The sequence below is a fragment of the Caretta caretta genome, chromosome 18 (genome assembly GCF_965140235.1).
Source record: "Caretta caretta isolate rCarCar2 chromosome 18, rCarCar1.hap1, whole genome shotgun sequence".
Classification (NCBI taxonomy): domain Eukaryota; kingdom Metazoa; phylum Chordata; order Testudines; family Cheloniidae; genus Caretta; species Caretta caretta.
Genome location: NC_134223.1, coordinates 4,864,704 through 4,889,586, shown reverse-complemented (window position 1 = coordinate 4,889,586; position 24,883 = coordinate 4,864,704). Strand labels below are relative to the sequence as shown.

General features: G+C 53.5%; 1 protein-coding gene and 1 long non-coding RNA gene across 7 annotated transcripts in view; one reads left to right on the top strand and one right to left on the bottom strand.

Moving 5' to 3' along the window:
- Positions 1-24,883, bottom strand: part of EPHB2 (EPH receptor B2) — a 273,181-nt gene that overhangs the window by 187,176 nt on the left and 61,122 nt on the right. For all 4 annotated transcript variants that reach the window (XM_048824896.2, XM_048824899.2, XM_048824897.2 and 1 more), the window contains exon 2: positions 3,199-3,263. In XM_048824896.2, the coding sequence (XP_048680853.1) occupies positions 3,199-3,263 (65 nt within the window). The remainder of the gene's footprint in view (positions 1-3,198; positions 3,264-24,883) is intronic.
- Positions 16,028-24,883, top strand: part of LOC125624343 (uncharacterized) — a 50,030-nt gene continuing 41,174 nt past the window's right edge. For all 3 annotated transcript variants that reach the window (XR_007353281.2, XR_007353279.2, XR_007353280.2), the window contains exons 1-2: positions 16,028-16,100; positions 16,750-16,886. This is a non-coding gene — a long non-coding RNA (uncharacterized LOC125624343). The remainder of the gene's footprint in view (positions 16,101-16,749; positions 16,887-24,883) is intronic.

Sequence of the window (24,883 nt, the reverse complement as noted above, 5' to 3'; positions counted from 1 at the left end):
ACGCCCTCCCTGAAAACAGGACTGCCTTACCCAGCACAAGGCACTAGCCAGAGCTCTCATCATTCCCAGAGCGAACCCCTCCACTGCTTGCCGCCAGCAGAAATTCAGTGCTAACTCTCCGAGAGCTGCCAGAGCACACCTGCCCAACGGCCCTGGCCCTTCAGGCTGTGAAAAGCCTCACGAGAGACACTCAGGCCCTACAGTGCTAGGCATGGAGATTGCGCCGTGCACATTTAGGATAAATACCCAGTGGAGGCACTCACATAAAGGCAGCCACATGATCCTCACATAGTTCCAATTTTCCTCATTTGCACCGTCCACAAATCTGCCTCCACAGATTTTATTTCTCACTATCATCTATATTGCAGTGGAAAACTGCAGCAGGTTTTGTCACACATTTCAGTCACTGGCTGTTAGCAATGCTGAGTGGCCAGGGGGGATAAAGAGGAAGCAAATGAACATTCAGTCACAAAATCTATTGACGGGAACTTCCCTGCCCTGCATGAAATACGGCTCTTCCAGCATTATCATCCAGAAGAAGACTGTCCCGGTGTCTTACAAAGGCTGTGGCACCAAATTACAGGGGCAAGTAGCACAGAAAAGCAACCGAAAAATCATAACAAATACAGGTGGGTTCTGCAAGGAGAGTGTATTGGCCCGGTCCCCATCCCCTCACATATGCTGGGTGTGTATTGGCCCGGTCCCCTGTGATCGAACATGTCAGGTTAGGACAAAGCAGGTCAGGGCGATTGAGGCCAACGGGAAGGCAAGCCGCCTGCATCTCTGGGGTCTGCCAAGCTCTCTGTGCCTCTGGTGTTCCCCAGGCCGTCTCCAGTCCCTGGTGATCCCAGAGCTGCGGGGGAGCAGGGACGCAGGGCTGGAGAGCCCAGAGTGCGAGTTGTCTGCGCCTTCAGAAAGAATCTCTAGTGAGGCTCCTCGAGTGGCCTGGCAATGCCCCAGCTGTGGCTGCAGGCCAAGGCCCCTGGCTCTAGGGCAGATCCCCCCGCACCCTGAGCTGGGAGGGGAGGAGGAAGAGTAAGGCGTGTCAGGGCTCCGGTCTAACACCTCAGAGAGCCCTGTCAGTGCCCAAGGCAGGTGGGAGACTGCAGTGGATGCTGGGCAATAACACCGTGCCTGGTACAGCACCTCCGTGGCAACGCAGCCTCCCGCACAGGAGGCAGGGCCCTGTGGCTGGGGAGCTGAGGTGCCAAGAGGGGCCGCGCCTTTCCCCAGTCTGTGGTGGCGCTGCAGATGGACCCCACATCGGCCCACCTTGCACCCCATGCTTTAACCACACCAGCATACTCCCTCCTGTCAGCGCCAAGACCTTCCGCACTACAGCAGGGGAATTCAGCCTGGGTGTGGCAGGGTTTCTGGACTTCAGCACAGCCCCAGGAACTGGGGTGGTTAAGTAACAACATCGCAGATCTGGATCTTCTCCCGAGTCACCGTCCAGTGCTTCCCTGACTGCCTGTCATATGCCTCTGCACTTCCTGCACTGAGCCAAATGGTTCGAATTGTGGCTTTCGGTCCAGCTGAGATCCCACAGCACCAGCACCAGGTGCCAGTAAGGGTAGTAAGAACTCCCCTTACACTGCTTGGGTGTGAGGACACAGGAGCAGGTGGGAATGAGAGCCTTAGTCGGAGCTCTCCTCCAAAGTGCTCTGCTGTCACAGCTGAACCAACTGCCAACATGGGGGTCTTGTAGTTTACTGCTGCGGGACAGGAAATTCCTCCTCCCCCAGGCAAGGGGAAATGGCCGAGGGACATGTACTCCGGCATGGTGTCTCTGTCACCATGGTTTTGGGATGAGCCCTGGGGCGGGTGCACAGCTTCTGCACTTGCCATGCAGACACACCCTGGCCTCCGTGTGCCTGTCATACTTCTCCTGGAGCCTGCCAGCTCAGCCCCACAGACCCGACGGAAGAGAGTCTCTCAACGCACACATAGTCACCAAACTCGGCTCAGTCAGCACAGCCCAGAATCCAGGGCCCTCCGCTGACAACACCTCGCCCCAGCCCCAGAGAGTCATCTGCAGTGAACAAGGGCTGCTCCCAGCTGCCAGGCAGGGACAAGGGAACATGGTGCTCAAACCCTGCAGGCCCACCTGCGCCGCCGTGTTTCTCTTCATTTCTTCAAATGGATCTTTGTGTTATGGGAGACCACAGAACAGACCCAGCGCTTCTCTGGTGTCCTTCACAACCTCCAGGCCAGGGCTGAGTCTGGAGTCATACAGCCCTGGAAGTCGGATGGAGTTTGAGTAAGGCCCCCAGGATCTGGTTCACCGTGAGAGTGGTCTGGTTGGAGTGGAGTATAGGGAGAGTCCAAATTACCTCACTGAACTTCCTTGGACGTGTGCGCCACGTAGAGACCCAAGTGCCCAGGCCCTTACTGGGTGTTACTCAGTACTTCCTCCAGCAAACTCCCATTGCTGCGAGCAGACAGGGCGTCACCACTGTCAGATCTGGCCCACAGTGACTGGCTTCCTCGGTGCTAATTCCCCAAGACTGCAGCACTTATTGCCAGGAGGAGATGCCAGTATCCCTTATGGAGAGGGGAAAGGCAGGACCCCTCAGCCACGCCTTCTGCAGCTACTTGCAAGAGCTGAGCTGTCTAGCTCTGGCTGCTTCCCGACGAGCCAGAGAAGCCAGGCCAGTTTCACTTGCCATTCTCATCAGTTCATGCCAGGCCCTGGGCCTGCAGCAGGTGTGTTTGGGTTCAGTGTTCCTGTTCCTGGCCACGCCCTTTTCCAACCCGAACAACTGACATTTCTCACATTTTGACAATTAAAAAAAAAAAGTTCTGGGAAATTTTCTGATGAAGCATTTGCTGAATCTCCCACCCCCCTCTGAGCATTTCAGCGACTACAGAGAGTGGGCTACAGCTTCAAAAGCACCTGACTGCCGTTTTCAAAAGGGATTTAGCCCCTTAGGCATTTCAGTCCGATTGACAGCCAATGAGAATTTGGCTCCTAATCACGCAGATGCTTTTTAAAATCTTACCCCATATCAAACATTTTCAAAATCTCAGAATTCAGGAATTTGGGGGGGGAACGTTTTTGCCTTCTGCTTGTTTTGGTTTTGGCCCTGTTTCAGTGAATCTCTTTTAGTAAACAGTAACATCTAGGATTGCTAATCTGCCCCAATCTGTGTCCTACACCACTGTTCCCTTCAATCCCGAGGAGAACAGAGAACTCACCCCTGAGGGAGGATGCACTGTCCAGCCCAGCTCTGCCGTCGCCGTGGTGGAGTCCATTAGCGTTTCTGTGGGGAGATTACAAAAGAGCCGTCAAGGGGAGAGAACCAGGAGGCAACCTCAGCAGGCAGGTCCGAGTGAGCAGCACAGCAGGGTCCGGACCAGGAAAGCCATTCACGCACCCCAGGAAGGCCTCCAGTCACGGCTCAGGGCAGAGGCCTTAACAAGCAGATTGGTGCAGGAACCAGCTATGATCCTGGGCAGCGAGCAGCATCCGCCCCAGGTTAGCATCTGGTCTCTTCACATACCACTGATGACCCACTCCAGAGCCTAGGGCTTCCGCCAGAGCTGGAGTTCTGCTAGCTCTCAGCAAGGAGGGTGGCCCACGCTCACGTAGGGCCTGATCCACAGAGAGCCTGGCCCTGGACCAGGCCCCTGGCGCCAGGTCCAGCCCCAGCTCAGCTCGTGCACTGGGGATCTCCCTCAGGACCATGGGCTGGGGAGAAATTCTCCAGCGGCATGAGGAGCTGTTCTGTAGTCCCTCCCTCAGGCTGATAATGGGCTGATCCACAGAGTGGCAGACAGAGGCCACTCAAGACAATCTGGAGTGGTAGACAAAACTTCAGTGTGCTGCACCCCTCCTCCTAGGCCTAGGGCAGCTAGTCATGATGGAGGGGTGGCCAGGCCAAATCTGAGTGAGTGGCGTTGTGACCTGGCACACAGGGTCGCAATGCCACAGAGATTTGGCCTAGCCGCTCTCTGTCATGACGGAGGGGCAGCCGGGCCAAATCTGCAGCTTTAGGCAGCTGCTTAGTCTACCTAAGACTAGAGCGGCCCCTGTCCCACCCCTTCCCTGGTCTGCCTTGCCCCAAACAGGAGCTAAGCTCCATGCATGCAGGTAGTGCTGAAGTAGCGGGGTTCAGCAGTGTTATTGTGCTGCCAACCCTGCCCCTCTGCGTAGAGGAACACCTCCATTCTGCACTGGGGGTCAACACCTGTCCCCAAGTGCCGTGTGTGCACAAGCAGCGGCAGGTACCTGAGCCGTCTTGGTGCTCAGGCTCAGCCTTGGAGGGCCCTGCCATTGGTCCACCTCTCAGCATGGCCCTGCCAGCCTTGCTTCACCCACAATCTGTACCGAGAAGGGGGCTGCAGCCCCGCCGTTTCACACCATCCCCAGGTGAAATCTGCTCCTCCAGGGGCGAGTTTCCCCTTCAAAAATATCTAATCCTCATGGACTACGTGGCAGCAGCTCAGAAACGGCAGTGCAGGAGCTGCAGCCCAGCGAGCGGAACTAGAGGCTTCTCTGCTAACCTCTGCTTAGAGAGCTAAATGTAAAAGAACATGACGTTTTCCCACCACTTTGCACAGTAAGAATAATAGTCAGCAGCACTGCCAAAAAGCACATTGTAGTGTACAGGGAAAAACCCTGACTTAAGGATTTAAACAACATTAAACTTTAACATTAAGGCTGATTTTCCAGGCAATCTGGGCCCAAAGGCTTTAGGTCAGATGATGTTTCAGCCCATCAGGACTGAGAAAAAAATAGACCAAGTTTTTACAGACAGTGCAGGTAGCAATGATGACCGTGAAGGCTGCCAGATACTTTCATTATAAGATCCTTCTTTCAATTTCTTATAACTTTGCCAACATTTAACCATTCAGTTTGAAACGTTGCTTGCCAGGTGTCTGCCTCAGCCTGAGGTGTTCTGGGAGGTTTCAGATAAAACGGTCCAGCCATTCCTCTGAACAAAATTAGGAAAATTTTGTTGCTGTGCCCATGTTAAAAACAGCCACACCAAGCGCTCTCAGTGGGACATGGGGTGGGGACTGCTGCAGCATACACAGGAGCCTCCACAGTGCCCCCTCCCACCCCGGCTGCGGAGTGGGGAAGCTGGGAAACTGAAGACCCCCACATTCCACTCCAGGTTCTCCCACACCCTGCACTCTACCACACTGAGTTGCGTGCATGCAAGGTAAGTCTCATGCCTGGGCCCCCCGCCCCCATCCACCGCAAAGGGCCAAGCATGGCAACGGCAGGGAGGGCTGGATTTGGGGCTGCTGGGGAGTGACACGGGTCACAGGGTTTTTACCATCTCAGCCTCTCTTTCAGGGATTTATTTATTTTTAAACACAGAATCCCTTTGATTTTTGCTTCTTTGTGTTTAGGAATAGGCTAGGTTCAGGTACGCTTGGAAGCCTGTGCGATGGAACCACACAGCACGGGTTCTGTTAACCCGCACACAACGCACAACATGGGACAGGTGAGCCCCAAAGGCAAAAGCAGGGGATGGGCTGGCAACGTAAACACTGCCAGGTGTGCTGGGCACCTTCCGATGCAGTGGTCCTGGCAGGGAAGAAAGAGGCATCTGAGGCTGTGGCCCTGGTGGGGCCCCAACTGGAGAGATGCTCCCTCCCTCTGCTCCGGGTTAGCAGTGTGGAATTATGCACGCTCCCTCCAGGCAGCCTCCCAACGACACATGCAGTCAGGCCCAGGGAGGGTGAGTGGGGGAGACACAGCGAGGGCCCAGACCCATAGAGCTCAATAAGGGACAGCTAGGCTAACTGGTCTGCACTGGGGAATCCAGATACCATGCGGCTGCCATTTGCCTCTGGAAGTGTTACCAGACAAGCATGCCACATACCATAGGCACAGCTGCCTGGCGACTTGGGGAGGGGCTTGGGGGAGGGCGGAGAGCAACGAGCGGGGGCCTCAAGGAGGGGGCAGAGTGGGGGCAGGAAGAGATGGGGCAAGTGTTGGGCCTCGGGGGAGGGGATGGAGTGGGGCGGGGTCTCGGGCGTTCCCCCGTGGGGAAAAGTAAAAACGCAGGGCCTATGCCCCATACACAATATAATTTTATGCTTCAAGTTTTTTTCTTGTCCATTTCTCCTTAATACCTTTTGTAGGGGAGAGCTAGCAGTCCTCTGTGTTATTAGCACTGTATATTAGCAAACTGCTGTATCATAAGCATTGACCAGATACCTTACAATACTGGCAACGTAACTGCATCTAGTCACCCCAGCGTATAAGCAGGACTTAAAACCCATGATGAGATGGGTTCCTGATGAGACAGTACTAACAATGATTTCTTCTTCAGAGGAGTCCTCTCCTTAGCATAGATATGAGTAGCTGTGTTTACTCTTGGCCTCTGTGCTTTCCGTATCTTTCTGTGTTGTGCTCAACTTTTATGCTAAAATGTATTGGAAAAAATATTTTAATTACATTACTTCTAAACAAATTTCCTCCAACTTCAAAGCCCGCTTGGAGGGCTGGGTTCAGGGAAAGTCTGATGCTTCCACGACAGACTGTATCTTAACTAGTGTGCAGCCTTCTCTGAAACGGCTGCCCAAAGGGGACTTGTCTGCAGAAAGCTCTAATTGCCTGAAAACAGGCTTGGGATGAAAATACCTCCTGACCCCTAGTGAGAGCATCCCAGACAGTCCCATGTGACAGTGTGTGATGGAGAGTCTATGGCTAAGGCTGCACTGAAGTTTGCGTTTATAGCAGGGATAAGATCCCTTTCTTAGGTTTGAGTAATGTGCATCTCTAATGTACAGCGCACACGCACGGTGAAGAGTGCATTTTCAGGGACGCTCGAAGTCAAGCTGTTGAGGAGTTTAGGAGCTGGATGCAGTTACACATGAAACACGGCCTGGGGTCTCTCCTTTCCTCCACTCCCTCCAGCTCCGAAAGGGCTGGGAAGTGACCCTTCAGACTTTAGGCCCACGCATCTCCAGACTAAGGCCCCCGTCCAGCAAAGCACTTTAGCACGTGCTTGAAGTTTTGCAAGTGCTTTGGAACGGTGCTGGACCAAGGTCTGAATTCCCGATACCAGCGAGTTTTATATTAAAAAGGAGACACGTTATGTGACTTTTGCCAAAGGACACTGACAGAGATTGCCTCCTTCACACCACAGCCAGCTCAAAGCCCAGGCAGCGAAGGGCTGGAGTAGGAGTGAACCTGCACTCCCCTGTCCTACTGCTCAACCTACCTCCCCAGCCTCACTCCCTTAGCCCCCCCGCAACCCCTCTCGCTAGCTCTCCCATAAAAAGAAAAGGAGGACTTGTGGCACCTTAGAGACTAACACGTTAATTTGATCTGCTGGGTTTACTGGCTATAATGGGAAACTTATTCTGCTTGGAAACTGGCACATCGCCTTTCCTGCTTGCACTGCCTAGACACAGCAAAGAGGAAGGGCAGACACTCAACAGAGAGCCCCCAGCATTCATTAGCACCGTGGCCTTTGGAGTCACTTTTTGTTCAGCTCTAGTCACGTTGATAATATCCATATTTGCAGAACACAACTCCTCCTCCCTCCACAGCTGCCCATTCAGCATCACAAGTACCTAGCCCCTTCCCTGGTCTGGCTAGCAAACAAAAGCTTAAAAACAGAGAGTGGAGGCGATATGACAGAATAGATGGGGAAGGGGGCAGGAAATTAAAAACATGTCCAGCTAGACAGAGCAAGTCTGCCTCAGCAGCCCTATCTACACTAAGGTTGAAACCATGCTAGCAGCAGCCATATGGCTGACATCTCTGTCCTGCTCTACCAGTGATTTCAGGCCATCATCTGACTCATGGGTGGCTGCACATGGAAATGCAGCAGCATTGTACCAGAGATACCGATCAATCATTATTTCATCCACCGTCAGCTCCCGGTTGGATGACTCTCTACATGTTCTAGATCACAGGCTGCCACTCTACAGCCTCAGCAGATGGCACTGATTTCATCGCAGATTCTGAGCCAATCACATGGGAACCACAATCCAGCATCCCTGGGAGGCATCCCAGAGATGCTGCCTCCTACTGCTTGATCCTGGCAGGTGAAGAATCAAAGCACCCTGCAGCAAACACAGACAATGGGATTTTTCTCTGCTTTTAGCACCCAGCATGAGGAGAGGGGGGAAGGTGGTCAGAGGGTCTCACCATGTGCAGCAAAAAGGTGAAAAAAATCAGAGGCTTACACAAACACAGCCACAAGGGTGCACTGTCTCATTAACACCAGCCACCGCATCCTCCCCAGCACCTGCCCTCTGGACATCTCCAACGCTCTTTATTTAACCCCCCAGCTACTCAGAGGTTCCAAGGCCAGACGGGACCATTGTGATCATCTAGTCTGACCTCCTGTAGAACGCTGGCCAGAGACCTGCCCCACAATCATTCCTAGAGCAGATCGGTGAGGAAAACATCCACTCTAGATTTAAAAATTGTCAGCAATGGAGACTCCACCACATCCCTTGGTAAACTGTTCCAAAGGTTCACTGTTCAAAATGTAGACCTTATTTCCAGTCGGAACTTGCCTAGCTTCAACTTCCTCGACCTTTCGCTGTTATCACGAAGAGCCTGGGCTAGTCTACGCTACCGTGCTACATTGGCACAGCTGTATCAATGCAGATGTGCCATGGTAGCACATCTGGTGAGGGCGTGCTATGCCAACGGGAGAGCACTCGCCCATTGGTGCAATTACTCCACTGCAACGAGAGACAGGAGCTGTGTCAGCGGGGGATCATCTCCCACCGACAGCGTGGTGTGGACAGCACTCTAAGTCGATGTAACTTGCGTCGCTCGGGGGTGGTTTTTTCACACCCGAGTGACGTACGTTACATCACCTTAAGCGATAGTTTAGGCAAGCCCCCCATTATTAAATATTTGTTCCCAGTGTAGATACTTACCGACAGTAATCAAGTCACCCCTTTGTGATGGGATTTATAAACCCCAAACCAGTGATGAAGGGGTGTGGGCAAGGCTGGTCCTGCCCCTCTGGCCCTGTCAATCATGTCGGGGTGGAATAAGGGCTGAAAAGGAGGAAGTTCCCGGCAGCTGCCCGGCAGCTCTTGGAGAGAGCAGTTGGTGGCTCTACAGCTCCAAAAGGAGTCTCCTGAATGTCTTCGGGGAACTGCCCTCAGAAAGGCCATTTACCAGATCCCCACCACCAGGCCTACAGGGGGAAAAGGACCCTGGTCTACTGGCCAGGTAGCACAGCTCCACACTAAAGGGACTCGGGGCATGGGAGTTTATACATGGGCAAGGAACTATAACTCAAGTGCGTATTCGATATCCCTACTGAGGCAGATGGAAGTGTCCTAAGGTTTTTTTGGTGTCCCTACAGTAGGATGCACCCATCAGGAGCCCAAGAACTGTGACCCCACTTAATCGTCCATGTATTAAATAGATGGAGCTCCTTGAGTCTATCACTATCCGGATTAATCCTTTAATCATTGTCATGGCTCTTCTCTGAACCTTCTCCAATTTATCAACCTCTTTCTAGCATTGCGGGCACCAGAACTGGTCACAGGATTCCACCAGGGCCAAATCCAGAGGTGAAATAATCTACTCGAGATTCCCCTTTTTATGCATCCCAGGATCCCATTCGCTCTTTTGGCCACAGTGTCACACCAGGAGCTCGTGTTCAGCTGATTATCCCCCATAACACCCCAAATCTTTTTCAGAGTCATGGCTTCCTAGGATAGAGTCCCCCATCCTGTAACTGTGGGCTACACTCTTTGTCCCTAGATGTATATGCTTACATTTAGCCATATTAAAATGTACAGTTTGCTTGTGCCCAGTTTATCAAGAGATCCAGATCGCTCTGTAGCAGTGACTTGTCTTCTTTATTATTTACCATTCTCCCAAGTTTTGTGTTACCTGCACACTTTATCAGGGATGATTTTGTGTCTTCTTTCAGGTCACTGATAAAAATGTTAATAGTGCAGGGTCAAGAACCGACCCCCGCCAGGCCCCACTAGTAACACATCTGCTTGATGACGATTCCCTGTTCACGGTTACATTTTGAGACCTATCAGCCAGTTTTTAATCCATTGTGTGCCATGTTAACATTATATCTTTTTAGTCTTTTAATCAAAATGTCATGTGGTATCAAATCAAACACCACACTGCGAAGACACTGGCCCTAGAGGACCAAGGAAGAACTCTTTGGAAGCATTACCTCCTTGCTAGGCAATCTGAGCCTTCCATTGCAACAGCAGAATATCAGACCAATCAACAGCTAGGGAAGGCAACCCTGAGGGAGGCTGTTTACTGGCTGAAATGCTGCTCTCCCATTCTCCTCTCTGGCACGTGAATCAAAAATGAAACCATACATAACTAGCTGGCTCCAAGCCTCTGATTTTCCCATTTGTTGTCTTGCTCTTGCTGAGCACTGTCTGGAAGGCATTCCCTACCTGGGATCAGTGAACACTCACTCTTCTATTTCTTGCTGTCCACAGCTCTGTAGTGAGGTGTACAGCCTGTCGTACATTCCTGCTCCACTCCCCGGATCAGTTTCACTCATCTGAGCACTCCAGGGCAGCACGCTCGACTCTTTCCTTACGCATTGTTTCCTTCCAAACCCAGTAACGGTGTTAATTCTCTGATTTCCAGCAAATGGAATCAGGAGCGATTTGCAATCCATTTATGCATCCTTAGGCTGCAAAGGGCTTAGCTCTGCCTCCCTCCCAGGTTCCACATCAGATCAACAACGGGATCCTTGGTGAGAGGCTAGCATGGCCAGATTGCTCCAGAGAGGACACTCCACATACCAGGCACCAAGCTAGTTAAAGGCACAGTGGGCCCTGTTTTCACAGTCTCTTCGTGAAATGCTAGCATGGAGTCTAAACTAGTGACCAACAAAACGGTGAAGGTTTGAAAAAGTGTAACCTGTCCCCATCCCATCTCCCCAGCCAGCCACCCTGAATGTCCCTCAGGGTCTGTTCTTATTTAAATTGGACAGGTCTTATTGCTGCATGGGGGCAGAGTAAGCTTATCAAATAGGAGGTTAAGAGGTGACTTATCACTGTCTGTAAGTACCTGCCCAGAGAGCAAGTATCTGAGAGCAGAGGGCTCTGCAACCTAGCAGGGAAAGGCAGAACAAGAGGCAACGTCTGGACGTTGAAAGTGGCAAACTTCCAATCGGAAGGCAGACCCAGTTTTTTACAGGGAGAGTAACTAACCAGTGCCGAGATTTACCCAGAGAGATGATGGATCCCCCAGCACTTGAAGAGTTTAAATCGCAAATGGACATCTCTCTCAAAGAGAAAGCAGTTCTGGGCTGGATACAGAAAGCCCTGGGCAAGGTTGCCTGACCTGTGCTAGGCAGCAGAATGGATTAGATGGTCCTAGAGGTCCCCCTTGTCCTGGAAAGTCTGAATCTATTAATAATCCTCTACCTGCACCAGAAAACTGTCCATCCTGCCTAGCAAGTCCACTCCCCCATGCTCTGCGCCTGTCTGCTGTGGAGCTGGGTATGGGCTTGCCAGGCTGAGCCCGGAGCTAATTATCTCTGAAAGGGAAAGGCTCTGCCACAAAGCCACACTCCCAGCCTGCTCCGTAATCTGTTTACGAAGGGGGCAGATTTCTCTCTATGCCACAGCGATAATGCTCTTCTCTGTAAAAAGATCTGCATCAGTAGCCAAGTGCTTTAGACAACTCTCCAATAACAAACTATTGTGCAACCCGGCACTCATCTGCAACCCTAAATAACTACAGGCTGTTACATATTTGTTGTACTCCTGCATTGGCCAGTGGCAGTGTCTGACCCCACGTCCGTGAAGGCTACAGCACAGAGCTCTTTCATTTTGCCTACAGGAGCAAACAACAGGAAAGGGCGGGGGGGGGGGTGGGGGGAGTACATGCTGCTGTCATATATGAAGCCTGGCCCCAACTGGAGCTGCAACAAACACACGGCCAGCAAGTTACACAGTGACTTGTGAGCCAAGGTGCAATATTAGACATCAGGATTCCTGGGCTCTGTTCCTCGCTCTGGGAGCGGATTGTGGTCTAATGAATATAACACCACACCTGTTTGGGGCATGTGGGTGTGACACCCTGTACCCCAAAGCAACAGCCAGGCACCCCCCCATTCACCAGGGTGATTTAATTATAATATGTTTTATACAAAGTATACCTTGTGAGGTATCATTTTAAACATCTTGATCTATTGAACATTAATACCCTGTTGGATTGTGCGTGCTGTCTTTGGATGGGAAGTTATAAAGTTTTGCTATGTGTATATTACTGAAATGTGTTATAAGGTTGGAAACACCCACAACCAACCTTTCAGGAGCAACAGTGGAGGAGTGAGATGTGTTGATGGCCCATTAAGGGGAATCCACACTCACAAGGACTACCCCAGGAACCGTGTACAATGGAGACCTCTCAGAGAGAGCACAATGACAATGGAGACTGCTTGACTCACCTCATAGCAAAGGATCTTTTCAGCAAGCTGGAAGAAGCTATAAAAGGGGCAAGTGACATCGTCACTTGTCCTCATTCTCCTCACAACTCGACACCTGGAAACCTATCTGGAGAACAAAGACTTTGAATGGGGGAGGTGGTTCCAGGCTGAAAAGAGGAATCCCAGCCTGTGTATGAAGGAGCTATACCATCAGGGTGAGATACTGCTGGATTCAAATCCTGGATAGTTATAGAACTCAGACTGAGATTTTACTTTTATTTCTTAGGTGACCAACTTCGATCTGTAAGCTTGCTACTTATAATCGCTTAAAATCTATCTTTCTGTAGTTAATAAACCTGTTTCATATTCTACCTAAAACAGTGGGTTTTGTTTGCAATGCTTGGGGAATCTGCTCAGAAACAAGAGCTGGTGCATTGTCCTCTCCACAGTGAGTGAGGGGCAGACTAGGTTATAAACTTACACTGGTCAGGCTTCTGACCAGGGTGAGACGGTACAGTGCTAGAATGCAAGGCTGGGGAGAATTGACTGAAGTTTCTATATTGTTGGCTCATGGGTGGCTGGCGAAAGCATTCATGTAACTCAGTTGGGTGTATCCCTGCCTGCGGGTGGCTGTGTAAGTGCAGTACCTGGAGGGGTCTGCAGCTTGCCACAATGTCACAGTGTGAGAGGGAGCCCACGTTGGTAAGACAGAGGGCTCACCAGTACCCCAGTTCCAGGTTGCACCCCAGCGAACCATCACAGTCGGGGAACCAACCTGAGGGCATAAATGCCTGAGCGTTTTCAACTTGAGCTGAAGAACCCACCTTCTTAGCAAGGAAGCAGTACCTGAGTCAATACAATATAGTCTATCTGGTAACACAGACCACCATCAGGGTCAGGTGGGCTACACAAGCACCTTATTTGACGTTCTCCTCCTAAAAGACAATGGCAAAGTGGAGGAGACATGGCTCTATTACATCAGAACTTCCAGCTCTGTCTGGAGTGATCTTGGGTAAGGTCTCAGTTACCTGCTCTGTGGAATGGGTGAACGACAGTTACGAGTGTGACTCTAATGCACGAGAGAGGCTGGCAAGCCACAGCCCCGTTAACAGCACTCAGTCGCAGAGCTGAGATAAGGGCTTGCAGGGCAGTATGCCTCCCGATAAGCTACAGCATGCAGGGCTCCTGCCCCTCCCTTTGAGTTTTTCTGCCCCCAAACCACAGAAAGGCTGCATGTTTTTGCATCTTCACAAGCCGTCCTGCAGCAGGGATGCAAAACATCTGACCAGCGCACAGAGCTGGGTACGCTGCCCATCGTAGTGACATGGACCCTTACCCACAGCGACCCTGAATGGGCTCCTGTAAACACCCCAGCCCCACTGGGGCTCCCACCTTCCTGCTGACCCATGCTCACTCCCAGATTCAAGCTGATGCCAGACTCCCACCCCAAAAGCAAGATGGCCCCCTGCCCAGCCCATGGTGGGATCAGCACAGCAGTTCTGTGGCCTGACCAGACCCGACCTGTCAGGTCCTGAGGAGCTGCTGGCAGCCCTGAGGTCTTCACTCTGCCCGGCTTGCCATGAGGAGGCCAGGTCAGGCTGCCTGCCCCTACACACTCCTGCTCGGGGGACCTGGGCTCAGTCCTATAAATTAACGTTTAAAACTGTGATTCTTTAACCCTGGTGGGGGGCTCCCCCCGCCCCCGACTCTGGACCAGCACCAATGGAGCGCTGGCAGGAAACAATGGCAAAAGGTAAGGCTGAGGGAGGCAGCAGGGCTCAGACTCGAGCAGCCCCTCCTCTCTCGCCAGGCAAGGCACACTTCCCCCAGGGTCTTGCTGCCAGGCTGCTGCCCCCAGCTCTCTCTCTAGCTCACACCGTAGTCGTGCCGAGCGGCCCCACTGTGCTAGATGTTGTGCAGACACAGCAAGCACCAGCAAGAGACCAGAGGTTATCTGAAAAGAATCCACATGGACCCCACTAAAACCCAGCATTGCTTGCCCTGGCCTCTCATGCTCCTTGGGGCTTGCTGCTCTTCGCTCCACTGGACAGAGGTCAAACACCACAGCTGCCAACGACAAGGTTTTAAAGGCGACTTGAGGACGGTTCTGAAGGCAGGAATTGCCAGATGAGATCAGACCAGCAGCCTATGAGCCCAGCAACCTGTACCAGGCAGTGGCCTGATCCAAAGGATGCTTCCTCCCGAGCTCAGCTAGTCAGTGGTTGCTCACTCCCTGAAGCACATGGGGTTATGCCCCTTCAGACCACTGATCTGGGGAAGCTGGGTGTTTGTATCGTGGCGCTAGCGGCTCATGGGAATTGGACTGAGATCTCAGCTCCTTTCTCAAGGGGACCGCTGAGCAGCCGCAAACAACCGGCAATCACTCCTACCCTCAGCAGGATTTGAACTCGCAAGACAACAGCAAACATTCCCATCCCCCACTGTCCCCAGCCATCAATCCTTGCTAATGCCACACCATTGCCTCCTGGGCACAGGCTGACTGCCAACTCCATGGGCACTGTGCCAGAGAGCCCACACCCAATGTGCCGCTGCATGCCATCCACAGCGAAGGCCCATGGCCTCCTGCAGCCCAGCATTCCTGTCCAGCAGCACTGCCTGCCACCCAGCACTCTCCCCTTCCCGGCCTACACAGCTGGTGAGCTACTAGTGGCTCCAAGAGGCCCTGAATGGGAATGAGACGGCCACGTGGGGATGGGGATGAAGGAGAGGCCGTAGCTGGAACGCCGGCTTAATGCCTGGTCAGAACGGCCGGCAGGAAAGCCAAGTGGTGCCTAGAGACAGACCAGATTCAGGACTCCTGGATTCTAGTACTAGCTCTGCCCCTCAGTTGCTGTGAGATTTTCAGCATCTTCCCCTGCCTCCCAAGGGAGTGCAAGGCCTAACTGTTTTCAAGTGCTTTGAGATCCCCAGAGGAAAGGGCCTCAAGCCAAGGGAGGTGGGAGCTCTAGCGGCTAGAGCAGCAAATAAGGGTGCCAGCTCTGCCGTTGCTTTGCGCCAGTCTCGTCCCTTCCCTGGGTCTCAATCTCTGCCGTGGCCTGGCTTTGTCAGCTGGTTTGAGGGGCTAGATGAGCGAACTCCGGCTATTTGCACAGCGTATGGAGGACGGGCAGTGTCGATGCAGGCGACTGGCTGCCTCAGCAGAGGGGCTGGTCGGGTAGAGTTCTACCACCCAGCAGCGAGACTGGCTGCTTTGCTCACCCTTCCCCAAAGCCTCGTGTGGCGGCAGCAGCCTGGCACCTGCTAACTGGCAGCGGCTGTCACACGGGTCCCAGAAGAACATGGGAGCTCACGGAAGGCCCACGGCACAGTGGCAGCTCAGCCACCTGAACGCCACGGTGGGAGCTGGATGTGTCGCAATGCCCTGGCAGGCCCGGAAGCACCTGCCTCATGCAGAGCCCAGACCTGCATCCTGGCCGTAGCAGTGCTCCGCCAATGCCGGGCATGAAGCGGGCCCACAGGGAGCAGGAGGGAGTGGGTATCTGGCTGCTGGCCCATCGCTGGTGGCTGGCGATAGCTGCAGCTCAGTGAGATCCTCTAGCAGAAGAAGCCTGTTATCAATGTTGTTGTTTGCGTTATTCCCTCCCGTGTGTTTATCTGCAGACTCACACACTACACCCGGCATTATAAATAAATCTGCAGCTGTTCAGAACTCGCAGACACAACTCTGGACTCCTTCCCACCATAAACTGCACAGCTCCCCATGGCACAGTTATGGTAAGTGCCTATCCTTTTCACTTTGAAGATGCTTTCACTGAGCAACTTTCTGCCCTCGCTGACGGGGCTGGCTTGTAAGGACTTCCACAGCATTACAGCCACTCTGCCACACAAGCCTGTGCTCGGTTAGTCCCAGCTCAGAGCACTCTGCAGGTCAGCACCGTCGGTACACAGCCGCCAGCTGGTCCAGAACCTACTCTGGACCATGTGAAAATCACACCCGTGTTGATACCCGGAGGGGGGAGGGGGGACCTTGTTTTGCACACTAGCCTCTTGCTACTTAAGTCACAAGTGAAAAGAGCTTGGGACTCACTTTTCCGCAGCTGGCTGGCTGAGGATTGAGGGTCATTGGCAGAGTTTGGAGGAGAAGGCAGGACAGGACTAGTAGGGGATGCTAAAGGTCAAAATTAAGGGGCATTGGCAAGGGGGGAAAGAGGGGAAGGGGTTCATCAGAGCATGTGTGCGCACTATGGCCTAGTTCACAAACATTGAGGATCTGGCCCTGTGTTTCTCACCAGTTGTGACAAACACCTCATTCACAAGCACTCGCGTCCAGATGCAAAGTGCACCAAACAGCTGGAGTTCACCCTTTCATTTCTCCTCTCACATCTCTAATCCCTTCTTCCCCTCCCTCCCCTCCTCACTGCAGCCTCTTCCTCGTTCTGCTTCTCTAGTTATTTCTCAGGGTAAGGAATAAACCAAAGTTTCTCCCACTTCAATGTTACTGACTGAATAGACCTCTGCATGGACACTGGAAGGGACTCCCTCCTGGGTTGGTGCTGGATGGTAAGTAATTGCCTATATAATTAAATGCCCCTTTTTAAGATATCAAAGCTCTCAACTGCAATCGATGGTAACTCAGCCCTTGAAGCATAAAGCTCATAAGGTGCATTGCCCAAGAGTTGCAGGCAGCAAAATTAATCCAAACTTGACCTACAGCACCTCACTGCATGAGGGCACGCAGCCAATGAGCTGCATCTGTCAGGCCAGTTCCAGGCTGCCCTCCCGGCAGTGCAGACAGCTCCCCGTGCCCAACACCAAGACCTCGGTGCAGACGAACTGGGCTCAAAGGCTGACTCTGAATTGTACTGGAATGGCCTTGCAGTGATGCTCCCTCCTCAGCAAGGCCCTGTCCAAGGGAGCAACGACCCCACACTGCCATAGTGCAGTTTGGCCTTTGGTGGGCCTGAGCATATTCCAATCAGGAGCAGGTTAGCGGGAGCTGTTACACCCAGGAAGGGGTGCAGGTGTGTGGGGAGAGGTACGCCACCGTTCCCAGGAGGGGCAAGTCCAAAGCTGCCCTTGGCCCCGCCTGTGCCATGCTGCCAACACCCAGCGCTCGCTATCATGGCCGCCGACGTCATGAGATCAGCTTAGAGCTCAGGAGATCTTTGAAACAATACGTCTGGGGTTCTTGCTACTTGCTTTCTGATTCGGGGGGGGGGGGGGGGGAATGTTTTCAAGCTTTTCTCCACAGTTAGCAGGGCTGGGAACTTCCTTTAAAAAAAAGAAATGAAAGGCAAGGCTTCCTCGGAGTGCCAGGACTCCAGGAGCTGGGGCTTTAAGAGATGCACCAAATATCACGAGACTCATATTAAAATGGCGAGAGTCGGCAACGCTGTAAGTGACCGAAGAAAAAACAGCTACAAGAATGTAGGCCTGAGCCCTGAGCACAGACATAGACTGGGCAGGGTGGGCTGTCCCCTGAGACCCAAAAGGATGTCCTGGGAATCCCCAGGGCCTGGTGCCCCAACACACTGGGCCATCCCCATAAACGTGGTGGAGTTCCCCAGGGACAGACGGGGCCCATTCCCGGTTCCTTTCCCACTGTGATGAGTGGAGCTGAGTGACGTCCCTTGGCCCAGCTCAGGCACTTCCCTCTCAGCAGAGCACTGGAATCTCCCGCGGCGTGGCAAGCTCCATGATGTACAGATGCACGGATATGCTGATCTGGCACAAAATCCCTCATCAAAACAGGGAAACGCGCGCTCTAGGCCAGCCTGTGCACAGCCACGAACTCCTGTGCAGGGGGGGTAGCTAATGAGGAATCCATCTGGGCCTGGCTAAGGAGCTTTCCTGCAGATGTATTTATCCTCCCTGCAGTTGAAAGGCCCCCTATCTGCCTCCTGCTCTTTACTGGGGCCTAATATAATATTTTCACCAGTCAGAGCTAAGAGGGTCTTGCAAACCCAAAGGCAGCTGCTTGCCCTTCACGACAACACCCGGCTTTGCTTTGCCTGGCCTGGGGCCAGCGGAACAAACTGAAACCCAATCCCCACAGCCGACCAGTCAGCACAGAACGGCACACTGCATTGTGAACCGGGGCGACAGGATACTTGGGATACTTTGCTCAGGGATCCACTTAGCCTCCAAGAGGGAGAGAGTGATTGATAGGGAAAGGGAATGAACGATGACTGATCTGGAATGGGATTCCCAGCCCCCCCCCCCCCCCCCCCCCCGACACACACACGCCTTCAGGGAACAAGGAAAGCCAAGGGCATGGTGTGGCAATGCCCTACTGCACTGGCAGGAGCGCTGGCGGTGTTAGTGTTTGCTCTGGGGCAGCAGGGAGCAGGCAGCCAGGGGCAGAATAATTTCTCTGCACTGGCCCTTGAAAACACCAAGTACAGAACGATGCCCACGGCTCTGGCCTCACGCCCATGCAGCAATACTCCATGTACCCCAGTAACCGTCAGGCCCAGGCCTGACCCTGCAGTGGGATGTGCGTGGCCAGCCCCACGGCTCAGACCATAGGAGTGGGGTCCTTGTCAGCAATAACAATGCACGGAGGAGGGGCAGTCCGACACCCCGCTGGCATCACGGGAGTCGAGGACTCAATCCAGGCTGCAGGATATCAGGAGAAGAGCCCACGTTCCCAGCCCTGGGGAGGATGAGGCATGCATGCCCTCTGCCTGTGACAGGCCAGGGACCCAGCAGGAAGGGGAGGGGAAGCGGTCTGCTCACACACTGTGTGGATGGGAAAGGGCCCCGGATGGTGCCGATATCCTTAACCAGTACACACCACCCTCCCTCTGGCTTCGTGACTCCCGCGGGCTCCCCCCGCCCCACCCGGATAGCTGGGTTCTTTATGGCTTCAGAGTAACTCCCACCTGCCCTTGGCCTCACTTCCTGCTGGTTTTGATGGGTCCCAGGTCTGCCCCTCCTGCCGCGCAAGTCAGTGGAAGGCTAGCCATGGGAGCAGGATCGGACTGCATTGTGTAGGGCACCGTGCTAGGCCAGGGAGGAAATCAAGGGGCTGCTGCACTTGTGCGGTGGACGATTTCACTCAGGGGTTCTTGCTCTGCCTATGCCCACCAGCTCTGGGGCTCCATCTCTCACGATAGCTTCTGAATCTTTCCCGGGAGTCCTGACCCCGTGGAGGGGTGTCTGCACAGAGCTGAGCTGGGCTGGGCTGCTCCCGCACCCCCGTATGACTGTAATGCTTCCTTCTCCACAACAAAACTCCTATCCCGCTGCACATGGATTGGCCGAATGGAGTGGAGGTTTCCGCACCCTCTCAGTGCCAGCAGGGAACACCCGCTCACAGAGAAGGGTGAGTCCCCCGTACAGCTCTGCCCCTCCCTGTGCAGAGCGCCCCACTTCTGCATCGCCCTCAGCGACAGAGAGCCAGTGTAATTCGAGCCAGTGTGTTCCCCATAATCAATTCCTTCCTATGGGTTTTCAGTGCACACAACTCAATAGTTCCTGCAATCGTGACAAATTTTGTGGGTTCCTAAATAAGCATTGGCTCCTATTTCTGCCATGACCACAGTCATATCCCACTGACCAAGCTGAAGGGGACTGATTATCAGCCCGGTTACTGGGAAGGCCTTGGCTTGAGCATCTACACTCCTTGAAAAATCAAGCCCACTTCTAGGACAATTTGAGGACTTGGTTAGCGCTATGCACCGATTGCTGACGATTCAGCCCGTGAGCACGCAGCCAAAGCTGTCCATCAGTTGTCGCAGAAGGGACACTGGCCAGTCGCTACACAAGCAGCAGAGTTCCAAGACTTGGCACATTCATCAAATGGAGTGAGGATGCCCACTGTTATTTCCAATTCAGCCTCAACAATGATACTAAAGATGAATTGGCCCAGGTGGAATCCCCACCCGGCCTGGAGGCTTAGTCAACCACCTGGCTGAACACCTCCAGCTCCGGCCCCTCATCAACAGAACCCATACAAGTCAGTCAAGCCTGGCCCCACCTCTCTGACGTAGAGAAGAGTTGATGCTGGGCATCAGGCTTATGCCTATGCTGCAGGGAATGAGGACACTTTACATCAAGATGTCCTACGAAGTTCCAAGCAGGAAAAAATCCCAAAATATTTGGGAAAAGGAGCTATTGGCTATCAAGGCAGCTTTTGAGGAGTGGTACCACATCCGAAAAGGAGCCGAGTTCTGATTCAAGTCCTGCCAGACCACAAGAACCTGGAGTACATACAGACTGCCAGACGTCTTAGCTGACGCCAGATCTGCTGGTCCCTTTTCTTTGCTTGCTTCAGCTTTGTTGTAACCTATCACCCAGGGACAAGAAACAGGAAAGCAGAGGCCCTATCCCCCCAAAGACGAATTTCTCGAATCTCGTGGTGCGCCTTCTCCCACTGTCAACAGGATGAGCAATGGCAGTCTGATGTTCTGCATCCCCTGCTGTGCCGAATTCACATATAACAATACAATCCACACCCCGACCCGACACAGCCCCTTCTTCGCAAACTTTCTCCCCTGCTTCCATCTGGACTTCTCCAGGAGTTCCTCAGTACCAGCCACTGTGGATTTAGCCTCCCACCTATACCAGTGCACCAGGACCTGAAAGAACACCTGTCATCCGTCAGAGAAACTTATCTACACCTAGGGTGACCAGACAGCAAGTGTGAAAAATCGGGACAGGGGATAATAGGAGCCTATATATAAAAAAACCCCAAAATCAGGACTGTCCCTACAAAATTGGGACATCTGGTCACCCTAACACCACCACACAGACCAAGGCTGTCAGGGTGCCCCCCAATAGGGGACAAGGTGCAGTTCTCTGCCCCAAATCAGGCTGCCCATCTGCCAAACTAGACTACCAATACTGGGCCCCTTCAAGACCATAGAACAGGTAAATCCAGTGGCCTTCAAGTTATAGCTGCCTGAGTTCTTGAAGATCCACCCCGTCTTTCACATCTCGCTTTTAAAACTGTACAGCAAGAACCCAAATTTCTCCAGTCTGCCACAGCCACCCATAACAGTCCATGGACAGCAGGAGTACTTGATCTATCAAATCCTTGACTCGCAGAGAGTTAGGGGAAGGCTCCAGCACCTGGTGGACTGGGAAGGCTATGATTGCCATGACTCAAGGGTCGGTCCTGGGGCCGGTTTTGTTCAATATCTTCATTAATGATCTGGAGGATGGCGTGGATTGCACCCTCAGCAAGTTTGCAGATGACACTAAACTGGGAGGAGTGGTAGATACACTGGAGGGTAGGGATAGGATACAGAGGGACCTAGACAAATTAGAGGATTGGGCCAAAAGAAAACTGATGAGGTTCAACAAAGACAAGTGCAGAGTCCTGCACTTAGGACGGAAGAATCCAATGCACAGCTACAGACTAGGGACCGAATGGCTAGGCAGCAGTTCTGCAGAAAAGGACCTAGGGGTTACAGTGGACGAGAAGCTGGATATGAATCAACAGTGTGCCTTTTTTGCCAAGAAGGCCAAAGGCATTTTGGGATGTATAAGTAGGGGCATTGCCAGCAGATTGAGGGACGTGATCGTTCCTCTCTATTCGACATTGGTGAGGCCTCATCTGGAATACTGTGTCCAGTTTTGGACCCCACACTACAAGAAGGATGTGGAAAAATTGGGAAAAAAAAAAGAGTTCAGCAGAGGGCAACAAAAATGATTAGGGGGCTGGAACACATGACTTATGAGGAGAGGCTGAGGGAACTGGGATTGTTTAGTCTGCAGAAGAGAAGAATGAGGGGGGATTTGATAGCTACTTTCAACTATCTGAAAGGGGGTTCCAAAGAGGATGGCTCTAGACTGGTCTCAGTGGGAGCTGATGACAGAACAAGGAGTAATGGTCTCAAGTTGCAGTGGGGGAGGTTTAGGTTGGATATTAGGAAAAACTTTTTCACTAGGAGGGTGGTGAAACACTGGAGTACGTTACCTAGGGAGGTGGTGGAATCTCCTTCCTTAGAGGTTTTTGAGATCAGGCTTGACAAAGCCCTGGCTGGGATGATTTATTTGGGTATTGGTCCTGCTTTGAGCAGGGGGTTGGACTAGATGACCTTCTGAGGTCCCTTCCAACCCTGATATTCTATGAGTCTGGGACAGAAAACACATGACTGCCTAGGCTGCAGGGAGGCTCCCATCTGCAATCTCCACTCACTGAATCCTTTCGAATCTGAGCCATCTGCATAGCCCCCGCATCCAGTCCTGCAAGGTGCAGGTTTCCAAGTGCCATGAGAGATGCCAGTCTGCCCCTCGGTGGGTCCTGAAAGCTGCCCCCATTGCTCCCATGAGCACGTGCACTCAGTAAAGCTAGCAATTGCCATCAGACCAGGCGCCAACCCAGCCCAGTCTGCTGCCTCCAAAAGCGGCCAGCCCAGCTGCCTCCAAGGCAGGTGCAAGAACCCCCCAGGCAGGTAATGGCGGGTGCATGCCCTGCTACAGAAAGATTTCCAACTCTGTGATCCTAGCGAATGCTACCCATCAGTCTGACAAAAAACCTAAGAATCATCAGAGCAATATAAATGGCTAAACCTTTCTGCAACCCTGTGAAATACTTGGTCTCCAAGATATCTTGTGGCAGGAAGTTCCACAGGTTGCCTACGTGTTGGGTGGGTCTCTCTCAGTTCCCCAGCCTAAGGAGAATAACTTGTCCCCTTGATGACAGTCCTGGCCGAGAGGCTGAAACTCCAGCCCCAGCGTTTCCAGACTCTGGCCCATAGCCAGGTTCCTACCTTCCCACCTCACGACCAATAGGGGCAGGAGGGACACCGTGAAGCCAAGAAGGGCTGATGTTCCTCTCCACGCCCGTGAGCTCCTGGTACCTGAGCCTCAGCCCAGCTGTAAGCTACACCGGTGACATTGTTCATTTCTGCACCAACAACGTGGCTGCTCGAGACAGCAGGTGGTGGCGGCGGTGCTGCAGGGTGCAGGGCACCGATTCCTCACAGACAGACGCTGGGGGACTGCAACAGCCGCCAGGGACAGGAAGAAAATTAATGGCGAAGTCAATTGCATGTGGTAGAATCTCCCCCAGCACGTGCGCGTAGACACCTCAAATGGGCTGGGTCCAGCTCTGGCTCAGCAGCCCTGATGGGAGGAGACGCAGGTCCATGGACTCCACCGGAGGTGCACTCACTCACTCAGTACCCTGGGCCAACCTTTGTCCCTCTGCCCCAGGGGGCTAGTGCAGCTAGGGACTGGAACCGAAGCTGTACCTGCCCCCCACAGCACCAGCACTCTCGCTCCGCGACCCAGGGGCTTGGCTGGCACCATGACGAGGCCGTGCCCCCCTCAGTCACTCTGGTCCAGGGTGCGTTTCTCTCGCTGGGACGGGGTGGAGGCTGCCAATCCCCAACCCGACAGGGAAGTGCTATGCCCTGCAGATTAGACTCTCTGGGAGCACGGAGGGGCTGAGCTGTGACAAGGGTCCCCATTTCCACCCCTGGGGATGTGGCGAATCCCAACCGGAACGCGCGCTGGTGCTGCACGTCGCACCCTGGCATGGCACTCTTACCCCAGTGCTAAAGGGTTCAGTGCCCATCCTTAAAGGGACACTGCTGATTTCAAACCACCTGCCTGCGCTATGGCACTGGGGAGACAGGTTTCCAATACTCTCCTTGTCACACGTGTTTGTTCTGCACTATCGTGTGTGTTCAAGTGACCCCTGTAGTTCTCAGCTGAGACCGGGGTCCCCAGTGGAGACCCAGCCGGGCCCCAAGAGCTCAGAGTCTCAACAGACAAGCACCATCGAGAGAAAGGAAGAATCAGCACCTTCATTGACCAGGGCAGGGCCTCCTGAGTCTGAGTAGGATGTGTTGGCCCAGTGAGCTAGCTGGGTTCTGCCGCTCGATTGCTACGGGGGGGTGGTATGTGACACTTTGCTTTTGTGTCTTTTCCTTAACACAAACCCTGCGTGTAGAGGCAGCTGACCAGACAGTCCACAGTGGCTCCCCTGGGCAGGGATGGGGCTCGTCGTTTAAGGTAACGGGACCGGTCTTGCTGCCGAGTTCCAGTGAGCAGCCACTACTTGTAGGTGAACGGGCCCCGAGCTGGGTGGACTGTGCCAACTGGGCCTGATCTGTCCAGGAGCAGCCTCTCAGACACGGTGGCTTCCCCAGCCCCCCCTGGGGAAGACCATGGACTGAGGAGGGCTCTGAGGGGGTCTTGCTTTAGCTGCTGCCCTGAACAGCCTCTCCCTGAGCTCTGAACAAAGTCCAGTCGGCCTCCTCTGAGCACAGCAGGGGCCAGGCCTCCCCTGTCAGGCCATCACTGTGGGAACCAGCCAGGAGGTAAAGCCAGTCACTTGAGCAGCCAGTCTCATCCCGTCACTTCCCAACCAGCTCTCCCGAGCTGGCCTCCCCATGCTGGTTCCTTTCGGAGGTGTCAAGGGGATCGAGCCCCACCAGGGCCTGCTCCCTCCTGCCCAGCCCCTGGGGCACACTGCAAACCAGCCGGAAGATCTAGCTACGCCGCTGGCGGCGGTGTGAGTGCAGCGTGGGTAGGCAGCCCTGGGCTAGCTTTCAACTAACTAGCACAGGTGAAGCCAGAGCAGCATGGACCCAGCCCCC